General features: G+C 42.5%; 1 protein-coding gene across 1 annotated transcript in view; it reads left to right on the top strand.

Annotated features, from left to right (window-relative positions):
- The window catches only part of kcnh5b (potassium voltage-gated channel, subfamily H (eag-related), member 5b), a gene marked incomplete at both ends in the record, with an annotated part of 146,297 nt that extends 142,482 nt beyond the window's left edge, over window positions 1-3,815 (top strand). The window contains one exon of the mRNA XM_084045733.1: window positions 2,553-3,815. Within this exon, the coding sequence (XP_083901859.1) occupies window positions 2,553-3,815 (1,263 nt within the window). The remainder of the gene's footprint in view (window positions 1-2,552) is intronic.
- Window positions 3,816-25,626: the final 21,811 nt, after the last annotated feature.

Here is a 25,626-nt window from a genome sequence, read left to right as displayed (position 1 = left end):
CGGAAATCCTAATCCCCCTAAACACACATTTGTTTATACCCCGATCAAGGGGCTGATACGAGGGTATTAAAATACTAGGGTATTTTAAAATACTAGGGTATTTTAATACCATCTTATGTGTGTTCATGTGTTTTGGCAGCCAACCTGTTACCGAATTTCAGTTCATTTTCACGTGCGAGTAACGCCTCGATTATTGCAGACAGAAGGTTGGAATAATTGGGCCATCGCAAATTAGGCTAAGTAAGGAATATCAGTCAGGCCACTCAACTCTGTGCCATGCAGTCAAACCACTCCTCTTGAGGAGCGATTGTCTGTGCCAACTATTGCCTCCGTGCCAAACTTTTTCTCCTGCACGACACTTTTTCACAAGCCCATTTGCCTGAATTGGACCAGAACTCGGGAAGACTATTCAGAATTGTATAAGTCTCAGCTAAATGGAGTCTTTTTCTTGGCTCCTCCTGTCTATCTAAATTACTTTTTATCGATCTATCAGTCCTTCTCTATTTGTCCTTGGTCTTTCTTTCTTTTTCTCTAACTTTATCTTTATGTTTATTGCCCTCTCCTTACCTTGTTTCTTCCCACTCGTCTGCAGAGTCCAGTGTTTAAGTGGTAAACAAAAAACTAAATCACGTAGTATAACATGACTTAATAGAGCATGACATAACAGAGCATAACATGATGGAGCATAAAATGACACATGACTTAGCAAAACATGACATAGCATGACATGATGGAGAAAAACATGATGGAGCGTGAAAACTGACATGACAGAGCGTAACGAGATGTAGCATAAAGGTCTTTACACACCGGGGGTGAGAATTTTGCATCAAAGCTATTCATATAGTTGATGCCTCAGTAATGTACGGCACTGATGCCTTAATCTGTTGTGAAAAATCTTTTTTTTTTCCTCGCTTTATCTCCTCATAATATTAGCATTGTGTGCAGTATATACACATACAGTATATTTTTGAGAGAATTAATCGCACAGAAAAAAATGCCCCAGTGTGCAAAAACCTTAACACGTAGGGACATTGTTGCACAAATAATTGCCATTCTACCTCACAAATAAGTGAGTAAGAATGACAAGAATGCTGTTATCCCGATAACAAATAAATGAGAGGGAAGGTATGGCAAGATTTGACTTAGCTTGTGGATGCCACTGCAGATGCATGCTGTTTTACCATATTATGGTAAGAGAGGGATCTAAAGTCCCTGAAGTGACCAAAAGCCAATGAAATAAACTCAACAGTACTCCATAAGGTAAAGTACTGAGTATAATGTTTTAACATTTAATCCCACTATAAAAAAAAGAAAAAAGGCTTTAGAAATTCCTCACAGTCACCACTGATGCGTCACCTCCTTTTGTAGTCTGGCAAGGAGTTTAAAGTTTAATTAGGAGATTTTAAAAATCATACAATGAATGCACCATTGCACAAAGGATATGGCAAAACCTCCATCGCATCAAGTTTACAAATGCCTGTAAATATCGGTGATAACTTGGCATGCCATTTTCATTAAACCAGTCTGAACTTTTCAAAGAGATTTTAATTACTGGCTCACCAATTCTGCCTCCAGTCTGGCAGAGCGGAGCGGACCAGAGGGTGAGGATGAGAGATGGCTGACACACACACACACACACACACACACACACACACACACACACACACACACACACACACACACACACACACACACACACACACACACACACACACTCTGTTTCCCCTCCTGTTGAGCTCCTCCTAGAATTCAGAACAAAAAGGAGGTGACATCACTTGGCGTGGATCACAGACCTCTCAGTGGGTGGGAGAAGGGGTCTGGGTGAGTGTAAGAGGGAAGGAGGAGGAGAATGGATGGATGGGTGGATAGTTGGAAATGACTCCCTCAATCACTAACTCATTCCAAAAATAACAACAACCCACACCTGACTTGTCAGCTTTCCCCCGAGAACATTATAATTTGACCAAGAATAACACATTCCTGGCTGGCTATGCTGGCTGGATGGGACTTCTGTCATTCCCAATGTAATTAGCGTGTCAGAGGAGCCAGGTGCACAGCACCAGACTCAGGTTGAGTAATAGGATGATCATTTAACAGTGCTCTGTGGGAATCAGCTGCATTTGGCAGCATTTGATTGGGAGTGAAGCGAGAAGATGACATGAGAATATAATTAGAAACATTTGAGACAGATTCTCATAGACCATATTCACACGGCGGCCATGTTTCTATGAAGTCAATGAAAGTAGCCCGCGGCACTTTCAATGTTAAATTCCAATATGGCCGCCGTGTGAATATGGTCTATGGAGCCAGATTTCCATGAAGTTAAAACTTACTGTGGTGTCCTTTCTCCTTTCTTTTTTCTTTTTTTAAATTATTTCTTGGAAAATCTGTTTCACCAATGATGAATGCATTGCCCTTGGCAACAAAAGCAAGAGAAGAGATTATTATTATTCATAATGAAATGATAAGTGTTCTGATAAGTGATTGCTGTTTTTTTCTCGTGTGTGTGTGTGTGTGTCTGTGCGCGCGTGCACGTGTTTGTGTCTTCTCAGATCGTTTTCCGTAAGATCAGCGACGTGAAGAAGGAGGAAGAGGAGCGTCAGCGTGCGAAGAACGAGGTGCAGCTGACCATCCCTCAGGACCATCCTGTCCGTAAGCTCTTCCAAAAGTTCAAACAGCAGAAGGAGCGACAGCAGAGCCAGGGCTCTGCTGTCGCCACCTCCTCCCTCACCTCCACCGCCATCTCCTCCACCCAGTTGGACCTGGAGAAGAACCAGCTGCAGTTCCACCATCACCACCATCAGCACCTCCACCCTAACAGCCTGCAGCTGGGCCACTCCAGCCTGCAGCACTCCCTGCCTCTGAGCCTCAGCAGGTCTCACTCCGGCTCCCTTCAGAACGGCGCTCCGCCCAGCAGCAGCGTGCTGACGGTGTCCCAGGTGACGCCCATGCCGGCCTCCACCCTGGCCTACGCCCGGGTGAGCGAGCCTCCGCCCACCGCCAAGCAGAACAACTGTGACATTATGGAGCTCCAGCCGAGCTCCACCAACGGAGGAGGAGGGGGCGAGCAGCAACCTTCGCTCGCTACGAGGCTCAAAGTGGGGGGCAGCCCCAAGCTGGGCAAGCCTGCGGCCAAGGCAGGCGGGTGGATGCGTCTGAAAAACAACATGGCACCCGCCAACACGGTGACGGCCTCCATGGCAGAGGTTCACAGAGAGGGTCTGAACAACAACAACGTTGTCAAGGCCGTCTCCGTGGAGATACTCTCTGAGGAGGGCAAAGGTCAGGAAGGGCGCGGGGACATAGAGGAAGGGGGCGTGGCCGGGACCAACCCGCTCCGCAAGACGGACTCGTGCGACAGCGGAATCACCAAGAGTGAACTGCGCATCGACCGGGCGGGGGAGGCTCGCACCCCGGCCGCCGTCACCCCTCTCCTCCACAGCCCTCTCCTCCACAGCCCCCTCCTCCACAGCCCCCTCCTCCCGGGAGCAGGTGGAGGAGGTGGTGTAGAAGGAGGAGCAGGGTCCCCTTCCTTCTGCCCGATCCCAGAGCAGGCGCTACAAGCCACGCTTAATGAAACGCGGCTGGAGCTCCGAGAGGACATCCAGAGCCTCGGGGGCCGACTGGGGGCCCTGGAGAACCAGGTGGCCGAGATTATTAAGCTGCTGTCAGACAGGAGGAGGCCTTCCGTGGGGGGGCCCCCCGCCAGCTCGGCCTCCCTCTCTACCACGCCCAAAACCAAAATCAAACGTCAGGACATTTTCACCGTCTCCAGGCCTGTGTCCCCGGACTATGAGAAAGAAGAGGGGCTCTGAGTGGGGACTCTGCCAGTGGTGTAGAGGTGTATAGTCAGCCTACTGCCATACTCTATAGCACATTGTACTACACCTGCTATGACTACTACTGCTACTATTGGACAACATCTACTGTCAGTGGCATTCTCTATACTCCTGCGAATGGTTTGAACTACACCACTGGTCTCAACCCCTCCCTCCAAACTTACAGACTGGCTATATTAAACATTTGCACACAAACGTTTATCTTCAGGTCATATGAGAGTAAGCATTTCTCTATGACTCGAACTGTGTTTATTTTGTTTGATTTTTGTTTGATTGTACATATCTCTTTATGCATGTCCAGCTGGATTCTGGCCTGCCAAAGAAACAATGATTCAACATACTTATTGCCTGTATATTATGCAGTTGACTGCATGCAAACTCGTTTAAAGAGAATTTGAGATTTTATTGAGCTACACTGTACATACAAATATTTTTCATTGACGATTTATTACGTGGACATTCAGGGTTTGCATACTGGTAGCACTATACATGATGAATTTATGAATAATAAGGGTTTACTGGAACGAAAAGAGGGCGGCGCATGGATTTATTTAGCAAATGGAAGAGAAATCAAAAGGGTTTGAGGTCTGTGTTATTTGTCTTCTTGCCTGTGAGATCGAATACGAGTTTGACCTTCCTCTAACCTCGTCCACTTCAGAAGAACACAGATTCCCATACAATGATTTCCGCATACACTTTACACACAAAATGAAAATGTATAGTTCGGTTCCAAAGCTTTTTTATATTAGAGCTTGGTTTGTGGCGTGATACAATGATTTATATTTTTTATTACCAGGACATCCTCTTGCCACTGTCTTGACGTCCCCAGTAAACCTTGTGATATCCTTATTTTGTTAGATCTAACCCTTCCTCGTGTCTATGCATCACTTGGCTTCGCCGTTAGAATATTCTTGAATATATCGTACCTTTGTTTGTATCATTTCCATGGAAGGAAAGGTGGACCTACTGTAGTTGTTCTGCATGAGTCAGGGATGGCAAAGAATGCACTTTGGATAAAGCAGGGACGACATGACGGCTATGGGGAAATAACATTAACCACTTAAACCCCATAAGGTTGAGCGGAGTCCATCAGGGCTCTATGCTAGTGTATTTTCTGTTTTCTGTTATTGTGGGGAAAGCTTTTGCCGAAAATAGCCGACCGATAAGCTTGTGAGCTTGTCGATCTGCTATTTTCTGCGAAAGCTTTCCCCACAATACGGAGGCTGGGGTTTAATAAGAGTTTAGCTCACTTGAAAGTCCACCCAACACGGTGACTCATCATCCCATGACCCCACCCACTGCTGCTGCAGTGCATGGCGGGCATCACCAGCGAGCGAAACGCCCCTCCCCTATACCGTAGCTCTAGTTCCCATTATCAAAAGCCGCCTCGCTGCGAAAAGCTCACGGAAATAAAAGATTTAATACTGTACTTTTATGAAATCAATTTTCTAAATCTGCATGCAAAGGAGTAGTTTTATGCTCTGCAGTGCCGTCCGTACATGTGTGCGTTAATTTGTGCCTCTGCGTGTGCAGGTGCAAGCACAAATGGAGGGGTCAACCACATGTGTACACACACACACACACACACACACACACACACACACACACACACACACCACACAAGCGAGTTCACACACACACACACACACACACACACACACACACACACACACACGCACACGCACACACACACCATCTCATGATGTCAGCCTACTGGCTCAGGGGACTTCTTTTAACAAAGTAGTCAGTGGGTTTGTCAGGACAAGTCAAACCAAAACGCAACCCACTAGGATTGAATTCTTGTGTGGTGCAGACACCCTTCTCCATCTCTCTTTATCTATCACTCACTCTTTTCTATCTCTCTCTCTCTATATATATATATTTATTTATTTGTTCCAAGCCTGTGATACACACACACACACACACACACACACACACACACACACACACACACACACACACACACACACACACACACACACGCATACCTCGATGAAAGTTTGTGTCACAGGGCCCTCTGTTTGATACACAGCCAAGCAGGAAATCATGGAAATCCTCAAGTGATTTAGTGGTTTTATTTAGGATCTTTTATTGGATCGCGTATGGTGCAGTGCACGCTAGACGCACCAGCAAGAGACATGATGTAAAAAAGGGTCACAGGCTGGACATGATTTCACATTGTTCCAATTACATGGTTTAAATGCACAAACCAGGGAGGGGCTACAGAAAGGGGGGGAAACAGCTAGCAGGGTAAACACTTGTCTTGTTTCTTCATTATTAGATTGTGTAGGCTGACATAAGAAGAAAAGTCACATGCCGTTTAAACTCCCTGCAAGATATACAACAAACAGTGAGCAGGGTACATTCTTTTCCACTTGAAAAGGGCCATCCACACCCAGAATGATAACTATAAGGATAACGATATGTGTCCACACTGCTGAACGATAACATTTTGTAAACATGCCTTGTAAATTCAGATGGATTGCTGTCAGTGTTTCTACAGATCATCAGGTTGCTCTGAAAGTGATCGCAACAATATCGTTCACCACTGCTGTCTTTATAGTTGTGTGTGCCATTCACTTGAGTTAAACACTAGTTATCGTTATAGTTATCCTTCTTGGTGTAGACCACCCTTAACTCTCCTAAATATCTTTCTTTAAATCTTGATTAACCTCTCTATATGTTGGTCATATTTTACATATATGTTTGCTGTCAACAAACTGTAAAATGGTGAGAGCTAGAAACTGTATGATGCTTCCTTAATGCCTGCAACAACAGAGACTGCTTGGTAGCATTACATAGCTGTACTGTACTGTAAGTACCCTGGATGTACCCAGGTGGTGTGTGACTTTCTATATGCCTTAGAATGCCCCAGAAGCCACACCTTTCCTGCATGCCTCGATTGCATGACTGAAGGAATCTACTTTGTAAACTTTGAGACAAAAAACTTTGTATCAGATGACAAAGGCTGCCACAGCATATTGTAGCATATGAGAGAGAGCAGGCTTTAACGGCTATTGCTGTGGTGCTAATGAGAAACAGACACGATACTGTACATGTATGAATTCACGGGGACTTATTTGATGGCTGCAGCTGCCACCATGCATAATATGATTTACTATATATCTTTACTTTACTCTCATGTCACTTTCCTAGTTATGGAAATACTGACTAACTCAAAGCTATGCAACGTGATGTTCTGTAGGCATATGAAAGACTGATTAGCCCTGACATGTATTGATACTCAGCACATTGATGGATGACTTTGCAGTGACATGACAATGGGGACTCAGTGGCTAATACAATTCTAATGGTTATATGCTGTGTGTGTGTGTGTGTGTGTGTGTGTGTGTGTGTGTGTGTGTGTGTGTGTGTGTGTGTGTGTGTGTGTGTGTGTGTGTGTGTGTGTGTGTGTGTGTGTGTGTGTGTGTGTGTGTGTGTGTGTGCGCGTGCGTGCGTGCACATACTGTATATAGTAACAGGGAAAAAAATGGTTTCAAATGCAAGAACATATTTCCCATTAAAGTATTTTTTTGCATTTGAAGACAGTGTGCAGGAGTTATTTTACTGTTACTACGTCTGAGCCCCCGCTAGGCCATTTACTACGCACCTGTTGCCTTTGTAGGTGTGCAAAATTCTTCTTCTTTTTTTTTTACATATAAGGTTTTGTTCTAAAATTAGATAACCACCATTAGGCTACAAAGCTCTTGCAGAATATGAGACCAAGTAAACACTAACAACTGAGCCTGCATTCTGTAGAATTATGAATCAGGGAATAATATTCTTCCCTGAAAAGAGATGCAGACATTCGGAAGCAAACTTCATACAATTTTATCACATTGTACTGTCCAGTATACATAAGCAGTTACATCTAATTGAGGGTTGTGTGGGGGTGTGTATAGGCCACACAAACTCAGTACTCAGTACCACGCCATGCCACCTCTCCCCAGGTGGTCAAAAGATGTCAGTACAAGAGATCATGAATAAAGATTATTCTGCACACGTGGAATTATGTTAATACATTACTAATATAACATCTGCTCTCAGTGATTAATTAAAGTTAGCCTCCTGCATAGTTTTTAAGTTGATCTATTTCAGGGCCATTTCATTTCCAACCTTATGAAACTGCAATGAAATCAAATTCGAGATACCAATTTCCCCCCAACATTTGCGCCATAATGTGGCCTATGTCAGGAACACACACACACACACACACACACACACACACACACACACACACACACACACACACACACACACACACACACACACACACACTAATCAGGGTGTCCATCCATACAGCTGTCATCACTCGAAGCTGCCGGGGTGGGGTGGGGGTTGGGTCCGCCTCCTGAATGTAGAACACCTCCTCTCTCCTCTCTGTCTATCCCATCTCTCCCAGTATCCCAGTCCTGGCATTGGTCCTCTATCTCTCCCTCTCTCTCCATCGCCTGCTCTGCCCCTTTCTCATTAGGTGATGGTGGGAATATTTCGTTTCTCTCCTCTTGTTACTTGATCTTTCCCCTCATCTCTTTATGAGTGTGGCACCTCCTCCCTCTCTGTTTTCACCTCTCTTCCCTTTCTGTCACTCTCAGGGGGACGTTCTTTCTCTCTTTTACTTGCTCTCTCTTCCACATCTTAGGTTCATCTTATTGTTCTCCTTTCTTTTGCTCTTTCCTAGACGGCAATATCCTGATTGCTAATAATCTAACTCTACGAGTAAAGATAACACTCAATATTTTGCAGCGTATTGTCTCTGTCTTCTTTTTTTTCTTGGGCAGAACTCTCTCTCCTTTCTAAATCTTTCTGTACTTTTCCTCTGGGAGAAACACTCCTGCATACTCTTTGCGATGGTCTCATCAGCATGCTAATGTACAGTTTGCTGTTGTGCTGACTCACTCTGTCTGACTGGCTAACCAATTGCAACTGGCTGACTACGAGCTGATTAGTAGAATGACCTATAGTCACTAGTCAATTAACCGACTGACGTCATGACTTAATGAATGGTTGACTGACTTCCTGACTTAACCACTTAAGGAATACTTCACCCCCCCCCCCCCCATTACTCTTTTCTTTATCAGGTAAAGGAATGTGACTAAATCAAAAATGTTCCATGCAGTCAAGGCTTCACGGTGTGAATAATTCATATGAAAAAAGTATTTTCGGGTGTGAAGTATTCTTTTAAGCCCTATATATCTAGCTGTACGACAAATAGCAAAATTCGGTGATCTACAAAATAGCAGGTCTACAAGGTGTTGGCTTGTTTTTTTTTTTATCTTTGTGGATGCCAGTAGTTAATGGTTGACTGACTGACTGACTGACTGACAGACTGACTGGGGGCCTGCTTGCTTTAAAAAATAACTTTGACTATGATCCTAATGTCCAGGACGTGTTACAGTATTTCCAATCAATATTACAAAAGAACAAAATGAGAGTGATAATATATGTACGTATATCATTCATGCCTTAGACGATGGTAGAAATTGATGCCACATCACAGAGAATCCATAAGAAAATAATATCACAACTTTAACTTGGATTTGTCGCTCATTCAAAAGAAACAATTTATAATTGAAAACCATGATGCAATGTGTCATGGTTTTCAGTTATTCTCCGCGAGCGATGCAGTTGTATGACAAAGTGTAAATTAGGCTGAAGCAGAAGCCTTTTATAAAAGTGGCCCCAGGAGAACCCCTAAAGGCTCCTTGTCAGTCACGGACTATAAGCCATGCATCCTTTCTCTCTATTTTCTACTGGAATGTTACTGTTTTCTACTTTTCTTTTTTCTTTTTTGTAAAAAGCAATGGCATTGAGTAGCACTGAAATCCCACTATGACTCATGTATTGTTTTACAGTTGCACACATAAACTGTTATGTCAGCATAATAAACACTTGTTCTGGGCTTCTTTCTGTTTGTTGGCTGTGTGGTGTTTGGTTCTAAAGTACGCTGCCTTGTTATCCAGGAACTTACTTTAGTTTGACTGAAGTTATGTCTGTCTGACTGGCTGATCTACTTCTGGTATAATAGGTTAGGTTTTGATTTTTGTGTGTGAGTGCTTGCAGAAGAGAGACAAAAACAAAGAGTGCAAATGTGCAAGCTTCACTGACTCTCCAGATACCAGGTGCTTAAAGGCGATGAAATTTACTCATTTTTCATACTTTTCAGAATTCGGATTCTCTCTGAAAGTTCTCATTTTCATTACACCGACAGGGCTGTCAGGAGTCACACAGATTTGTGAGGCTGATGCCCTCAGCTATTAGCGCTATATGCTACTCCTGCATAACTTTTTTTAGACACCTAGACATATCCATTGCTCAATGTCTTTTGCTTTCTCTGTCAGTGCTCAGAATACCAATTAGAGGGTACTGGTGGCTGATACTAAGAGGATCAGTTTAATTCTTGTTAATCTTGCATAAATATTTCTCTCTCTCACCAGAATCTTGTTAATGCATTTTGATCGTTTTGAGAGGCCCACACACATTAATTGTGTGTGTGTGCGTGTGTGTGTGCGTGTGTGCGTGCGTGCGTGTGCGTGTGTGTGTGTGTGTGTGCGCTCGCGCAAAGCACACGTGCACGTGTTTGAGTGCTTTAGTAAGGTGTCTGTCTACGTATAGACCCATCCACTTGCTGTACCATGTCTGCCTGTTGTCTCTTTATACTGTACATACGGTACTGTTCCAACTCTCCACCTGTCTTAATTGTGTCCCTCTACTTATACAGTAATTGTCCGTCTATCCATCTATCTAATCTACTCACATATTTTTCCTATTTATAGGCTACTGTGGGTGTGGCATAGCAGTGTGGGGGTCTGAATCTCCACGGTCAATTACCGGTAAGACGGTGGTATTATCATGTTTAGTTTGCTGTGGACGGTGTGTACTGATGCTGAAACAGGGAGGAGAAATTAGCTTGTCAAGATGTACCCATAAGAGCTACAGCTATGCCACCTGCGGCTCTGCCTGGCAGAGCGAAAGCACCCCCAGCTGCCTTCACAAGGAACAGAGGAGGATCCAGTAATTTAGGGCCAAGATAGCACATATTAGCGCGTATTAATTCCTGTGTCTACTCGCTTTTGTCTCTTTCTTTATAGGATTGGCCTACCCGAACTGACAGCCAGCACTGGGACTTTCTGTGAGAACAATCATCTAATTGCTCTTCAAGGTTAGAAGTCATTGAAGATTATTTCCCAGATCTTACTTCTTTTTGCCTTTTTAGTGTCAGTCACAATGTTTATGTGCAGGTGTTTATTTTCTCTCATTGATTTTTAATAAGAGGAAGTCGATGTTTGTAAACATCTTTAGAATTTTTATAGGTTGCCTTTAGTCTGTTTAAACAGCAGATCAATGGCAAGATCCAAGAGACATACACTGAACTGAGATTGTTTCATCTATGATTTAGTAAATGGAACTTGCTGATACCACCCCTAACAGACATTTTTGCTGATTTCAATGGAGGGATTTAGTATTTGGTCTAAATCATGTTACTTATATTGCTATGGGATTCATACTTCACAAGGTGGAAACTCCATAGCACAAGCAATAATTATAGGCTACAATATAAATCTATTCCATTGATTTCCCTATCTATTTTCTGTGAACTCAGCACCGATTTACAACTCCTTTAGCTGCAATCATGCCATTTAGTATCTTTGCAGCTACTGCTCCTTTTGCAATAGACCTTTTTCACAGCAGCCATATTGACATAGGACTACAATGGAAACAAATACTGTACCACCGTGCTGTTTACGTTTCTGTCTAATAAAGTATTCAATAAATCAATCAAAAAAACATGAAATTGTGTGGGAGTGGGACACACAAGTGTTCCAATGATACTGATTAAGTTTCAGTTGTTGTTACAGAAGCCTTTCCAGTGAGCCAACAACCACAATAGCGGCACCCTGGCTGACTCTAGCAGCACCTGAATGTAATGCAACTTTAAAGGAGACACAACATGAATTTCACTTTTTTGTATTTTTTGGGTATTTTTTTGGGCTCCCCAGTGTCTCTTGTACCCCAATTTTTTTTTTTTTTTAACATTCAGTCATTCATTCTCATTTCAGAGATTTTCAGAATGGGCGTGTCTGAACAGGCCATCTCAGAATGGCAATGTTTGCTTGCATCACAAAACTTTCTGCCCATGTATTTTGACAGACAGAATTGCTCAGTAGCACCCCTCTGCCCAACAGGACGTTTTGGTATTGCAGCTGAAAGTGCTTTATAAGTCTGAGAGAATTGACTTGGGATGAGAATATCTGAGTGTTGATTTAGGCTCAAACCTTTTGAAAATGGTTTGAGGGACATACACCATATGATATTAAATATCTTTTTTTTTTTTTTAATTCATGGTGTGTCTCCTTTAATACAAAGTAGCCTATCATTGGTAACACACCTGTGTTTACCTATTAATTTATGTACAAATTCTGTAGCTGATGTGAAAACGGTCTATTCTACTGTAGATTTGGAAGGTATATTTGCTTTCAAATCATGACATTAGAGAGTATTATAGCATATGTGTTGCCTTTGTTCATCACTGGGTCAAACTCAGCAAGTAGCTCAACCAGACCTAGAAAGTTCCCATTATATGGTTCATTGTCTCCTCCAGGCCGAAGATGTGGCCAAGACTATGTTTTCACCCCTGTCCGTCCGTGCGTGTGTCCGTCTGTGTACAGCTAATCTCCGGCACCGTTGGCCTGATCGACGTAAAACACTCCCTTCTTCACATCGGCCTGTTATTGCGCCACAAGGAGGCCGATTTTTTTATATTACTCCTATAGACCCCTTAACAGACGACGTCACACTGATAAGAACCAGTATGCGTGCAACCAGTATGCGTGCAATGAAACCCATTCTATCAGGTCTCGCTAGGACGCGCCTCACTAGCCAACACACAAGAGGGGGTTGGGGTGTACTGAAACTAGCGCACCCCGAAACAACAGGTTGGGAATTGATTGTGTGAAACAATCACCTGTGCGTCCAGTCTCAATGTTAGTAAACAAATAATTGGTCTAGATTGTCCAAACATCACACAAATCTCTTTAGTCATGTGATCTAGTCGGATAAGTCAGATTTTTCATATTCCAACCTGATTGGCTAAGATTGTCTTCCAAAGATTACAGGAGTGGCTCGTTTTGAACAAAATGCCTCAAATCATGAACGCAGCGTCCGATTGCCCAACCCGGTCTCCCCCCAAACACGTACAAATAGCACGGATTCACCAAAATAAATCCGTGCATATCATAGATTACTAGAAACTCCGAAACTCCGTGCATAGGAGACCCATTATCCCCTCCATTAACTTCAATGCGAGGCGGAGACAGTCACGTGACTCTCTACGCTCTCTCCACCACGTATAAATAACACGGATTTCAATTCCGTAAATACACAACTAGAAAGGTCCGGTACTACCCCCCCCCCCAAAACCTCTCTACACTCTCCCCACCACGTATAAATAACACGGATTTCAATTCCGTAAATACACAACTAGAAAGGTCCGGTACTACCCCCCCAACCGCATTGCCCCGACCGCTGGCATAGCGGTCCGGGCACCTAGGTTCCAAAGCAGCCTGACAGCGTTTGTGAACGGCGCTCTCTCACAAATGCAAAATATAAGATTGCCCCAAATATTAACTAGGTGTCCAAAGTATTTGTGCAATATATTAGTCCACGTTTTTCAATAAAGAAGTGTTTTAATCCTGTCTGTGGCCGAACGCCATTTCCCCCCTCGTTTACTTTCTGTTTACATTGAGTGTAATTTCGGCTTTCACCGGATGCGCCCCGTCTCAGAATCGGCCACAGACGGGATTAAAACACTTTTTAATTGAAAAATATGGATTTAGACATTGCACAAATTCTTCGGACACCTAGATAACATTTGGGGTAAGCGGGTAAGCACCTTATATTTTACATTTGTACATGTTTGGAGAATTACGGGCTTTACTGGTGACATTACAGGGCAAACTGTGGGGGTTATAAAAAATAGCACGGATTCACCCAAAAAAAAAAACCGTTTATTTACTAGAAAACTCCGTGCATGGGAGACCCATTATCCCCTCCATTAACTTCGATAGCGCGTATGCAAATTAGCCATGTGGTCTTACCAAAATTTTAAGACCAAAATTGTACATAAGTACGACTTAAGTTCAATTTTGAGGTATTTGTTATACTTTTTTGGAGTATTTCCAATGTTCAGTACTTTTACTTCTACTCCACTACATGTCAGAAGCAAATATTATACTTTTATATATATTATATTATACTAATATATATATATAAATATTATACTGTTAAAACTACAAGTTGCTTTGTAGATTTGGATTATTATTATAGAACATACATTATCCACTTCAGCATACATTTCAGCCATTTAAAAATAGCAGATCTACAAGCTGACAATGAGCTTGTAGATCTGCAATTTTCAAAGGATTTGTTTACATTTGCTAGTTCATTTTAAAAGGTGTAAACTGAACTTTGAACTACACCGTGCGTATTCTATTCTAATAATAATAATAATTAATATCAACAAAAAATATTATTTTCATTTTCACTTTCTTTAGCTCTGGTCTGGTAAACCGAAATCTGGTGTTGGTCAGGCCATCGCATGTATTTATGAATTATCATATAATTTGTGCCAATGGGTTGTAGGCTCTTATTGATTTCAAAATAAAAAAGTGAATAATAAAGTTTAGTAGTGCGTCGCAGAAGTGGATCCGGTTTGGAACGAACCGGAAGCAGTACTGTCATCGCCTGAAAGTGAGGTCGCTTGCTCTCTTTTGCGGGATACGTAGGTAAGATTATAATATTGTTTTGTAACGAAATCACGGTGTCAATGCAATTATTGTCGTTGTGTCAGCGTTATAATTGTTTTGCATCACGTTACATGATGTGTTGGAATCATTGTATTGTCCTCGTAACAGCTTATATGAATGAGGTTAGCTTAGCTTAGCATATTAGCTGCCTGCTAGCTAACGTGGGCCTAGCAGTAGATGTAAAAGTTACCTGTTTTCTTAATGTGCAATTTGTTTTAATAAGTAGCAAATCTTGGTGCGACATGTTGTACGACTGTAGAGCAGGGGTCTTCAACGTTTTCAGGCGAAGGACCCCCTAGCTGAGAGAGATATGAAGCAGGGACCCCCTCTGTATTGTATTACATTTTCCCTCGACACATATGTCCCAGTTTCAAAAATAGCAGATCTACAAGTTCACAGAGCTTGTAGATCTGCTATTTTTGGTTAAGTTCTCCCCAGAATAGGGATGCTAGGGTTCAATTTATTAATGTAAAAAATAAAAATCATAACACACAAAGATTTTGCGGTCCCCCTGTAGTAACTCTGAGGACCCCCCTAGGGGTCCCGGACCCCCTGTTGAAGACCCTGTAGACTCTACAGGGTCTTATTTACGTATCTAATATATATAGAGCAACCAAAAAAACACACTTTATATTAGATACGTAAATACAAAATTAGTAAAAGCGAAATACATTGTAAAGCTGTTCTGCATCTAATGCAGGGGTCTTCAACGTTTTGAGGCCAAAGACCCCCTAGCTGAGAGAGATATGAAGCAGGGACCCCCTCTATATAGTATAAAAAATGTTTTACTTGGTCTGCTCCATTTTCCCTCGACACATATATCCCAGTGTCAAAAATAGCAGATCTACAAGCTCACAGAGCTTGTAGATCTGCTATTTTTGGCTTAAGTTATCCCCAGAATAGGGATGCTAGGGTTCAAGTGATTAATGTAAGAAAGAAAAATCATACCACACAGAGATTTCACGGCCCCCCTGTAGTAACTCTGAGGACCCCCTAGGGGTCCCGGACCCCCTGTTGAAGACCCCTGATCTAATGTTAAAGCTGCACTATGTAACTTTCCTTTTCAACCCCAGATTTTAACCAGGTTTCCTGTGCAAGTGCTGACATTGAACTAATAGAGCCTGCCTGCTTGCTCAGGGGATACATTGAATCCTGAACATCAGGTACAAATGTGTGTCAGATCCTCTGAAGTTCATAATCACAACACCAGAGGCAGCTCCACTGATCATGTTCAACCCAGAATTGGCACAAACAAGGAAATGAACTCGTTCTCATGCTATGCAACAACAATGTGGAATGCCCTACCAAAAGGAGTAAAGGAGTGTAAAACCCTACTCACTTTCAAAACTGTCCTAAAAAATACCTTCAGGAGGCTGCAATTCCAAACTGGCCCCGTCAATGTCAAAGTTTTAACCTAACCTCCAATTGTAGAATTGATATTGTATTAACACATTACTATACAGATACGATAAAATTACATTTTATTCATTAAAAAAAGTTATATAGTGCTGCGTTAAGTAATGCTGTTTTCCCCTTTTCCCACTAGAGAAACATTTTGGAGTCATGCCGTCAAACAAAACGGTTTGCCCCCACTGCAAAGCCACAATGCCATGTGGCACAAGGTTGTGCAAACAGGTAGGTCATATATAATAGCCTTTAGCCTACAGTCCTGATTAACAGTCAATCCCCATTTTCATACATTATATCCAGAGTCATTAAGTTCAAGTTCAAATGAACTGCATTGGCATTAAATACCTCAGTCTTTGTCGACAGAGCAATACAGTGACAAGAGTTTTGCTTTGTTACACTAGGCATTGTCATTAGTGTTTTTTCAAAACATTTCTCAACTGATGGCTAGGTACCTGTTGAAATAGAAATTGACTCTAATTTGTTTAAATTACATCCTATTATGGCTAAAATTGGATATTGAGTCAGTTAGTATTCAACTGTGGTCACTCAGGTGATTGAAATTATCCATATTTTGTTTTAGGAATACAGAAAAATGGCAGCATCTCCACTAGCATCGTATTAATGACAGCTTATGGCATAATGTCTGGCTAGTTAATGGACAATTTCTACCACGCTACCTTTAATATGATTAAAACATGTGGTGTATTAACTTAACAGCATATTTTGTGTGTATAGACTCCAAGTTTACTTTCATAGAAGTCTCGAAAGAAAGTATCACAGCTAAGTTAGAACCCATTTGTATTTTTATTATGCCTCATAGCTGTCTCTCATCCTTGCTCTCTCTCACTTACACCCACTTACAGTGTGGGAAGCTGTTGGCCCGTAAGGTTAGGCACACCAAAGCCCTTGAAAGAATCCGCAAGACGTCCCAAGTGTGGGCAAAGAAAACGATCAAGAGCGGAAACCAGTCCAAGGTTGTGGACCGTTCGCTTGTACATATACTAGTAGTAGTACATAAATCCATATTTTTCAATCAAGAAGTGTTTTAATCCCGTCTGTGGCCGATTCTGAGACGGGGCGCATCCGGTGAACGCCGAAATTACACTCAATGTAAACAGAAAGTAAACGAGGGGGGAAATGGCGTTCGGCCACAGACGGGATTAAAACACTTCTTTATTGAAAAACGTGGACTAATATATTGCAGAAATACTTCGGACACCTAGTTAATATTTGGGGCAAGCTTATATTTTGCATTTGTGAGAGAGCACCGTTCACAAACGCTGACAGGCTGCTTTGGAGCTTAGGTGCCCGGACCGCTACGCCAGCGGTCCGGGCATGTGGGGGTTTATAGTTGTGTATTTACGGAATTGAATCTGTGTTATTTATACGTGGTGGGGAGAGCGTAGAGAGTCACGTGACTGTCTCCGCCTCCCATTGAAGTGAATGGAGGGGATAATGTGTCTCCTATGCACGGAGTTTCGGAGTTTCTAGTAATCTATGCACGGATTTATTTTGGTGAATCCGTGCTATTTGTACGTGTTTGGGGGGAGATCGGGTTGGATTGCCATGAAACTTTGCACGCACATACCCACTAGGCCGAGGAAAAAATGCCACCCTTTTCTCATTGTCCTAGAGTAGCGTCACCATGAGGACGATTTTTGAAAAACATTTTTGAAAAACATTACACCTACATGTCACGTGATCAAAGCGGATCTGTCTGATTTTTCATATTCCATCCTGATCGGCCAAGAACCTCCACCCAAAATGTGCCTGACTATAACACTATAACAAGCCACTTCATATTAACACCAATAACTAACATTAGCTCATACACAAAACTACACAGTCCATGCCAGACTACAATGTCCTTCATATATAATTTTCTACTAAACGCACCTTTTGCTACTACTCGACTTTGCTACTACAGATTTTCAACACTCCTGCAAATCAACATATGGTAGACTATTGTGTGCAATGAATTCATACAATGCTGGACTGGCGGAGACTTGTGCTCCGAGGAGCACATTTTCTAGTTTAGGGTGGAATTCTGGCCACTGTAAGCACTGGTTTCATTCTGCAAGGTGACAGACCATGGCAATTAAAACTGTTTCTGTAGTTTGTTTTCCAGTTCAGGTTAAAAGCTACAGCAGATTAAAAGCATGGCAGACTACTAAGCAATACAGCTCCACCAAACACATTAATAATGAGTTGGCCTGGACGGCTGGCGTAGCTGTCTGGGCACCTAGGCTACTTGTTCTTCGTGTCCGGCCATCTATATTATATTAGTCTTTCCAGTGGTTGGCGCAGGCTAGTGCAGCGGCATTTGGTTCGGCCAGGTCAACTCCAGTACATTGTGGAGTGTAACTACAGCTCATGATGTGGTCCATGGTTTGTGGTTCACCACACAGACATGCATCAGAAGATGTTAATGTCCATTTCTTCATGGATGCCTTGCAGCGTCCTTCGCCGACCCGCAGACGGTTCAGGGTTTTCCAGACAGTCCAAGGTTGGTCGTGGCCAGTAGTGAGACATTCATCTGGGTTGATGCCTCTCTCTGTCCACTGGGTTGTCTGGCTGCCCAGGTTGTTCCATTGGTTGTGCCACTCGGTAATCCTGGCAGCAGGTGGTGTGGTCTCCAGTTCTGCTGTGGCATCCAGGAAGCTGCACCTGGACTTGAGCCGTTTCTGGGGGGCAGTGTGTTCATAGAGTAAGTGCCGGTTGTCATTGGTCTGCTTTGTGCGCTCGGCCAGAGAGGGCATAAAGGCAGGGTATGGGGGTTGTTTTGATGCACTAACTATGCTGCAGGTCTCGTTGAGGATAGGGTCTATTTTGCAAGCGTGGCTTGATTTGTACCTGCTGGGCAGGCTGCTAATGGAGCCTGACAGCGTGACGCGGGTTCGAATCCCATAACTGACGACCTTTGCTGCATGTCACTCCCCACTACTGTATTCTATCAAATAAAGGCAGGAAAAGCCCAAAAAAATATGAGTGTTAGATTTTCATGGTAGTGTCCAGAGCCAAGGGCATGCCAATGTTCAAGCATGATAGGCATTAGGCAAGTATTGACGCACCTAAAATCTAACACACCCATTATTAATTGGATTAGCTTAAGCTGTGTTACTTATATAACTGTGTATAAGATCAGTGTTAAACAACCTGCCATGTTTTTACCCTGCTGTATTTTCTTGAAAACAAACTACAAAATCTACCTGGGGTTTCATGCCCCCTTAACCTCTTCATGACATCATTCCAGTGTTTTTTGTTCATTCAAATGTCTTGGTAAGTGCTGTAAGCGCATTTCCAGCTGGTGCCAGATATCCGTGATGTTGGCACGCTGTGCATTCGACAATGTTCCTGGAGTGTGAGAGTGAGTCGCTTCCACATTCTGAAACCTCTGCAAGTGAAACTTTGACTTGGCTTGCAAAATAGGGTACAGCACAAATTAAGACTGAATCAGGTGATTCTGATTCTGACTGAGTACACTGCGGCTGAATAATTAAATTACTGCGTGTCAGTTGGGGGGCCTCTGGAGGGCAGGGCCTATTTCGGGTGAAACATAGCTATTACCATGAAATCTTCAGTCTTTGAAAATAGTTCAAATTCACAACATTTCTGCAGGTTTCACAACTCTAAAAAGTATCTTTGGATTTTCTTTTTAATATAAATGTTTTAGAAATAAAAGCCAGGCTTTGCTACAGTACATTACGCAGACCTTGTGAATAGAAATGATCATCTATCACACAGGTGAAACTGAAATAGATGGAAAATGTAACTCTCACTGTCAGACAATATTTATTTATTTGTAAATTTAGAATATCAAATGTGGTGAGTAATTCCGTAATAAAAGGTGTTGCACTGACACAATGGGGATTATGTAATGGCTGACAGTGGTGGCATGGTGCTGCCACCTCCTGCTGAGGGTGGTGAGCGGGCTGTAAACAAAACACTTACCCTCTGTGGTTGTAATACTGTATGTCAGACAAAATTATGACTAATGAATGGGCATGCTACATCCAGCATTGCGATTTGTTTGCGGTTCACAAGAAGGTGAGTATGTGTTATTTTCATTTAATTCAACTCGATCAGTTATGTATGAAATATTGGCATATTGTTGTGTTGCTATTCCTGCAAATTACTCATTATGCCTCCACTGGTGGACAGCCACCAGGCATTACATTTTCATGTTGTCCGAACGTCCTTCCATTGTCCGTCCGTCCATCCTTCCATACATTTGTCCGTCCGTCCGTCTATCTGTCCGTCTGTCTGAATGTCTGTCCCAACCTTGCGAACGTGCAGGAACACCTTGACATTTGGTATAAATGTCCACTTGGACCGAAATATGAACTGACTAGAAGTAGGTGGTAAAAGGTCAAGGGCATTGTGACCTCACAAAGCACATTCATTAAATTCCTTCAAAGTCTTCATTCACTACATAATACTATATGAGTCTGAACAGACGGTCACAGATGTAAACAGCAACAGTTTTTTAGAGGCATACAATCTGATGCAGTATTTCTAGTTTGATTCTGACTTGACCTGTTTACAGGCCATGCGGGCAAACTTTAGGGTCTTTGAGCCTGACACATCCTCAACAAGTTTGTATGGTTAGTTCCAGCAGTAGTGGCTAGTGCTCCATTGTAACCCCCGCCCCCCCCCCCCCCCCCCCCTTGGGTATACTTGTGTATACACGAGTATCCTACCCAACACCAGGGTCAAAATGTCTGAATGGAATAGCTTTAATATACTGTCAAACCCAGGTAAGACATTTCAAGCATGCTATGGTTGAAATCGCCCAAAATGAGCATGGGAGCATCTGGTGTAAGTGCAGCTGTCTATTTACACAGTTCGCCACTTGTGCCACAGCTCTCCCTGTGTTTCCACTTGCAGGCACATAACACAAATCAGAAGCACTTAATGGTCCCAAACTCCCTCAGAAGGAAGAACGGCCTGAGACTCGGGCTTAATTGCTCAACTTATGGGTTACAGGGTTACTCGTGTGGTGTACAGACTACACCACTTATCATTGATATTTAAACATATATATATAATCCGCCCGCCCTTATCTTTACTGCCTCATATCAGAACATGGCAGGGAAAAGCCATCCCACCGAGTGTGCTAGAAATAACCCAATGACTGGTATGTACTGTTGCAGGTTCTGGTGTAAGGTTTGAATTTGTCCATCTCAGGGAGCGCGCATTACACAGGATAACGGTTGGTCTCCAGAGATACCCATAACTTTCTGTGACTTGACTAGCATGGTTAAAATCTTCAAGCTCACAGCTTGTAGTTAAGCTATTTTCGGCGGGCAACGTTGTAATGCGATGGGGTATAAATCAGGCTTTTGACTACAGAATCAACACTGTGGTCTTTCCACTTTAGCCCCACTTTCACACAAGCCCTGCAGCTGCACCTCTATAATTCATAGTTTGGGTGCCTGTCATATACCGGTGTTGTGAAAGAGAGGTGAGGTTTGCCCTTAAGCACTGACTACACATGCTGCAAAATAGTGAATTTGAGATTAGAGTCCTGTGGGCACAGCTTGAGTCTGTACTTGACTGTAACTGTGTCTTCTTCACCGGAGAGATCGGTCGATTCTGTTGGACTGGAGTTGTGATACGCTGAAGTTATTAAATGTACTGTATAACATGACAGCTCTGACTGCAGCTATTTGAGAACCATTTAAGTTATTTTAAGCCAAAAGGGCAGACATTAATACTGTTTCTTTACTTTTGCAAAACAAAAAATTCTGAGACCGAGTCTGTTTTGCTTAAATAAGCGTGCGTGTGTGCATGCTTGTGTGTGTTATTGTAGGATCTGCGTTACAAGAGTTGTAGAGCAAAACGTAAAATAGCCTTGTATAACGCCACCATGAGGCAGATTTGAAACATTTGGTAGATGAGACACACATGGACAGGGGCAAAAACATAGTCTTCGTCTCCCAGCCTGGTCTGGTGAAGACAACTAGTGTGAAATATACTTCATATACCATAAAATATTAACTGTGGCAGTAAATGGGTGATGCAGGTTTATTTGTGCATAAATAACCTAAAGAGCACAAAGCTGGCATATTTGCTCTGTGTGTGTGTGTGTGTGTGTGTGTGTCAAGACAAGTCAACTTTATTTGCATGGCCCTTAGTCACACTTTCAAAGGGCTTTACAGACACACATTTTGCAAAGGTAACTAAATGATCCCTGACCATATAGACTCACAATTTGGTATGGAATAAAGGTTTGACAAGCGGGGAGGGATGTGTGTGTGTGTGTGTGTGTGTGTGTGTGTGTGTGTGTGTGTGTGTGTGTGTGTGTGTGCGTGTTGTGTGTTTAGAAGTGTTAGGAATCAGTGCTGTGTAGAGTTAAGCAGGCTGTACTAAGAAGTTAAAAGTTTCACATTTGAGAATCACAGATGAACAATGTTGCCCACACCTTATGGATCTAGCAATGAACTGTTGGTCAGGCAAACACCTACACTGCCACAAAGCCACCACAGAGACTCAAAGGTTTTTTTCCCCTCAAGCTATCAGAGGTTGGAACAACCAATTAACCTTTAATTACCCGCTCAGCAACAGCACACAGTCTTTGCACAAATTGTAAATAGTTTTGGACCCTATCTAGCTCACAATTACTATACATACCACATATTTATTGTTATTTGCAATATATACTTCTGCTACACTATTGTATATTCAGTATATCTTTAATATATTCTGTATATTATATATTTTGTACTTTTTGGCTGCAAAATATATCAGTAACCCAGAGAAGTATATGGTCATTCACTACATAAATGTTTGTTTGCACACAGGTTAATTCATTTTCTACACTTTACATTCTTTACACTTTATTACTTAATATTATTTAAATACCTTACTTATAACTTTATAATGAATTATTTATAACTTTTATTAGCTTACTTTTATTACTTTATTGTATTCCTATGTCATTACCTTGTTGAACATTATTAGCACAGTCTGACAAACCAACATTTCACTGCACATACATTTATGTATGTATGTATGCACATACAGTACAGTAGGTACAGTATGAGCATGGCTCTGTGTAGTTCTCTCATTCTCCCTCCCTCCCTCTCCTCCCTTTAACTAACCACCTCCTCCGCTACCTGTCTCTCTCTCCCCTACTCCTGCCTTTCTTTTCTCTCCCTACCATCATCTTCTTCTCTCTCCCCTCCTCTTCCTTGGTCCTCCTGCCAAGAGTTGTTCCAGATCACCTCCCTCCCCTCCACAGTCCACACACCTCCTCCTCCTCCACCATCTCTTCTTCTCCACAACCCCCCCCCCCCTCCAGCAGTCCAAGGAAGAAGCTGTAATGTCAGAAACGATTAGAACAACAGGGGCCGTTAAGCGCGCACACACACACACACACACACACACACACACACACACACACACACACACACACACACACACACACACACACACACGCATGCACACCCACACACATGCACACCCGCACAAACACACACACACACACACACCGTCAACATCGAGAGCACCAGAGGTCCCTGGACAGCCACCTCTTCTCCCCTCTGCTTTTTTTTTTTTAGCTGCTTACTTTTGTTTTATTTCCCTGCTTGGTAGCCATGGTGATGTACGGTACCATTGTCTCTTCTTCTAAAAATAGAAACGGAATGCTCTGGCTGGTAATGAATCTCTTTGTGTAGTAACAGGCATACTGCTATCATTGTCACTCGTTCACGTACAGTAAATGTGGATGTGCCATTGGTCTGTGAGTCAGCGTTTTCAAAAAGCATGTAGATGTTAATGTATTCTTACACATTGTTAATCACTGTCACTTATTTCAGCTGGTGTATATTCTGACATTTCAGGTCAATTAGCTGGCTGGCATTTATACTGGATGACCACGTGACGTCAACAGAATCAGAATACAGTGTGTCCTTATATACCACCTGACACTGTTACCACTCAAAGCACTTTACAATACAGTACCTATTCACATAATCACACACCAATGGCGGAAGCACGAGGCACAAACCAGCTTATCAGGAGCAGTCAGGGAATCTGTGTCTTGTTCAAGGACACTTAAATGTGATGCCAATGGGAGCAAGGATCAAACCGGAACCATCTGATTCCCAGGTGACCACTATACCTACTGAGCCACAGCAGCCATACTGTAGCTTGTTCCCAGCCTACCGGGCATATGATTTGTGGTTAGACAACTACCCAAGTAACATTTAGCCATATGATATTGATCCTAAGGTTTGTACTCCAGTCCAGTGTTGACTGAAGGCTTTTCTCAAAAAGGTGGCAGAATCGATGGAGCATGTTCTAGCACAAACGGATTTGTCAGTCATTTCAACTAATTTTAGATGGTGTACACTGTGTAAGTGTCGCTTTCTGTGTAATCTAACCTGTCTTTTCTGTTTGCTGTGTCTGCGTTGCTTTGAGATGCCTTTTTGGCTTCCTGAAATAAGGATAGAATCAATAGTGGCCAGAGATTGTCTTTGTTTTTGCATGAATTGACTTGTTGTCAGTCATTGTTGCTGGTGTTAACTCAGTGTCACTCATTGGGCCAGCATTGTGGTTAGAGAGGCCATGCAGTGACTGAAAGCTCACAGTTTAGATTGTTCTAACTGCCAATGTGTGCAATAGTCAAGTGTCCAGTCAAGTGTCCTTGGGTAAGGACATTGAAACCCTTCTTGCTCATCCTTTGTAAGTCAACATTATACACAAGAGAGCTGACTGAAATAACAGATAATAATATGCTCCTTCAGAGTCATATGTATTATGAGACGACGTTGCAAAAACCCATTTCACCTGCTAAGAACCATGTGGGGTCAAAGGGCCGGAAATAACTAACTAGAAACTCCATCAAAATGTAAAGCGCCCGTTATAGCGCCACCATGAGGTTGGTTTAAAGAATTTGGGGTGGAGGTTGCTCCTTTACTAGTGTGCATGCAAAGTTTGATGCTGATTGGTCCAGCAGTGTCAAATTAGCTGCAAGAACATAATCTCTGCCTGTCGGCCTGGTGGAGATAATAATGTAGATTTTGTGTTGTTCTTTGTCAGAAGTTGCTGTAGATGCTCAAAGCAAGGACAAAACTGTTCTGATGAGGCTGTCTGCTGTCTCTGTTTATGTACTGTATGTATTTCACTCCGACTGCAAATTTGGGCTAAAACACGCTAACAGACATCCCTAATTAAAGGCGATGAGCCACATGGCATACGTAAAAAATAAATACCATCTGTCATTGTATTCAGATCTGATGGAAGTTTGGTACCTTTGTAAAGAGAAGGAACCATAGGTGATAGGTAGCCCTATTTTGCAATATTTAGATTTGATAATTTTTTATATTAATTGTAATTGACTCATTTTATTTGGTCTGGGTGTTGATTAGTATCACAACACAGTATAAGCTTGGTTTGAGCTCATGATATATGCCATGCCAAACAGAACAGGAAGAATGAAAGGCTCTTGGCATTGTTTTCACCACTTTCCCCTATAGTCCCTATTATGGGAATGTCACTATATGCGAAAATCTATTAAATCTTTTCCCCAAAAAAGGGCTCAAAGGGGTGTAGCCATTTTGACACGT

The sequence above is a fragment of the Gymnoscopelus microlampas genome, assembly GCF_963454915.1.
Source record: "Gymnoscopelus microlampas genome assembly, chromosome: 20".
NCBI lineage: Eukaryota > Metazoa > Chordata > Actinopteri > Myctophiformes > Myctophidae > Gymnoscopelus > Gymnoscopelus microlampas.
The sequence above is the reverse complement of the archived record's forward strand: the minus strand, read 5'-3'. Positions and strand labels throughout refer to the sequence as shown.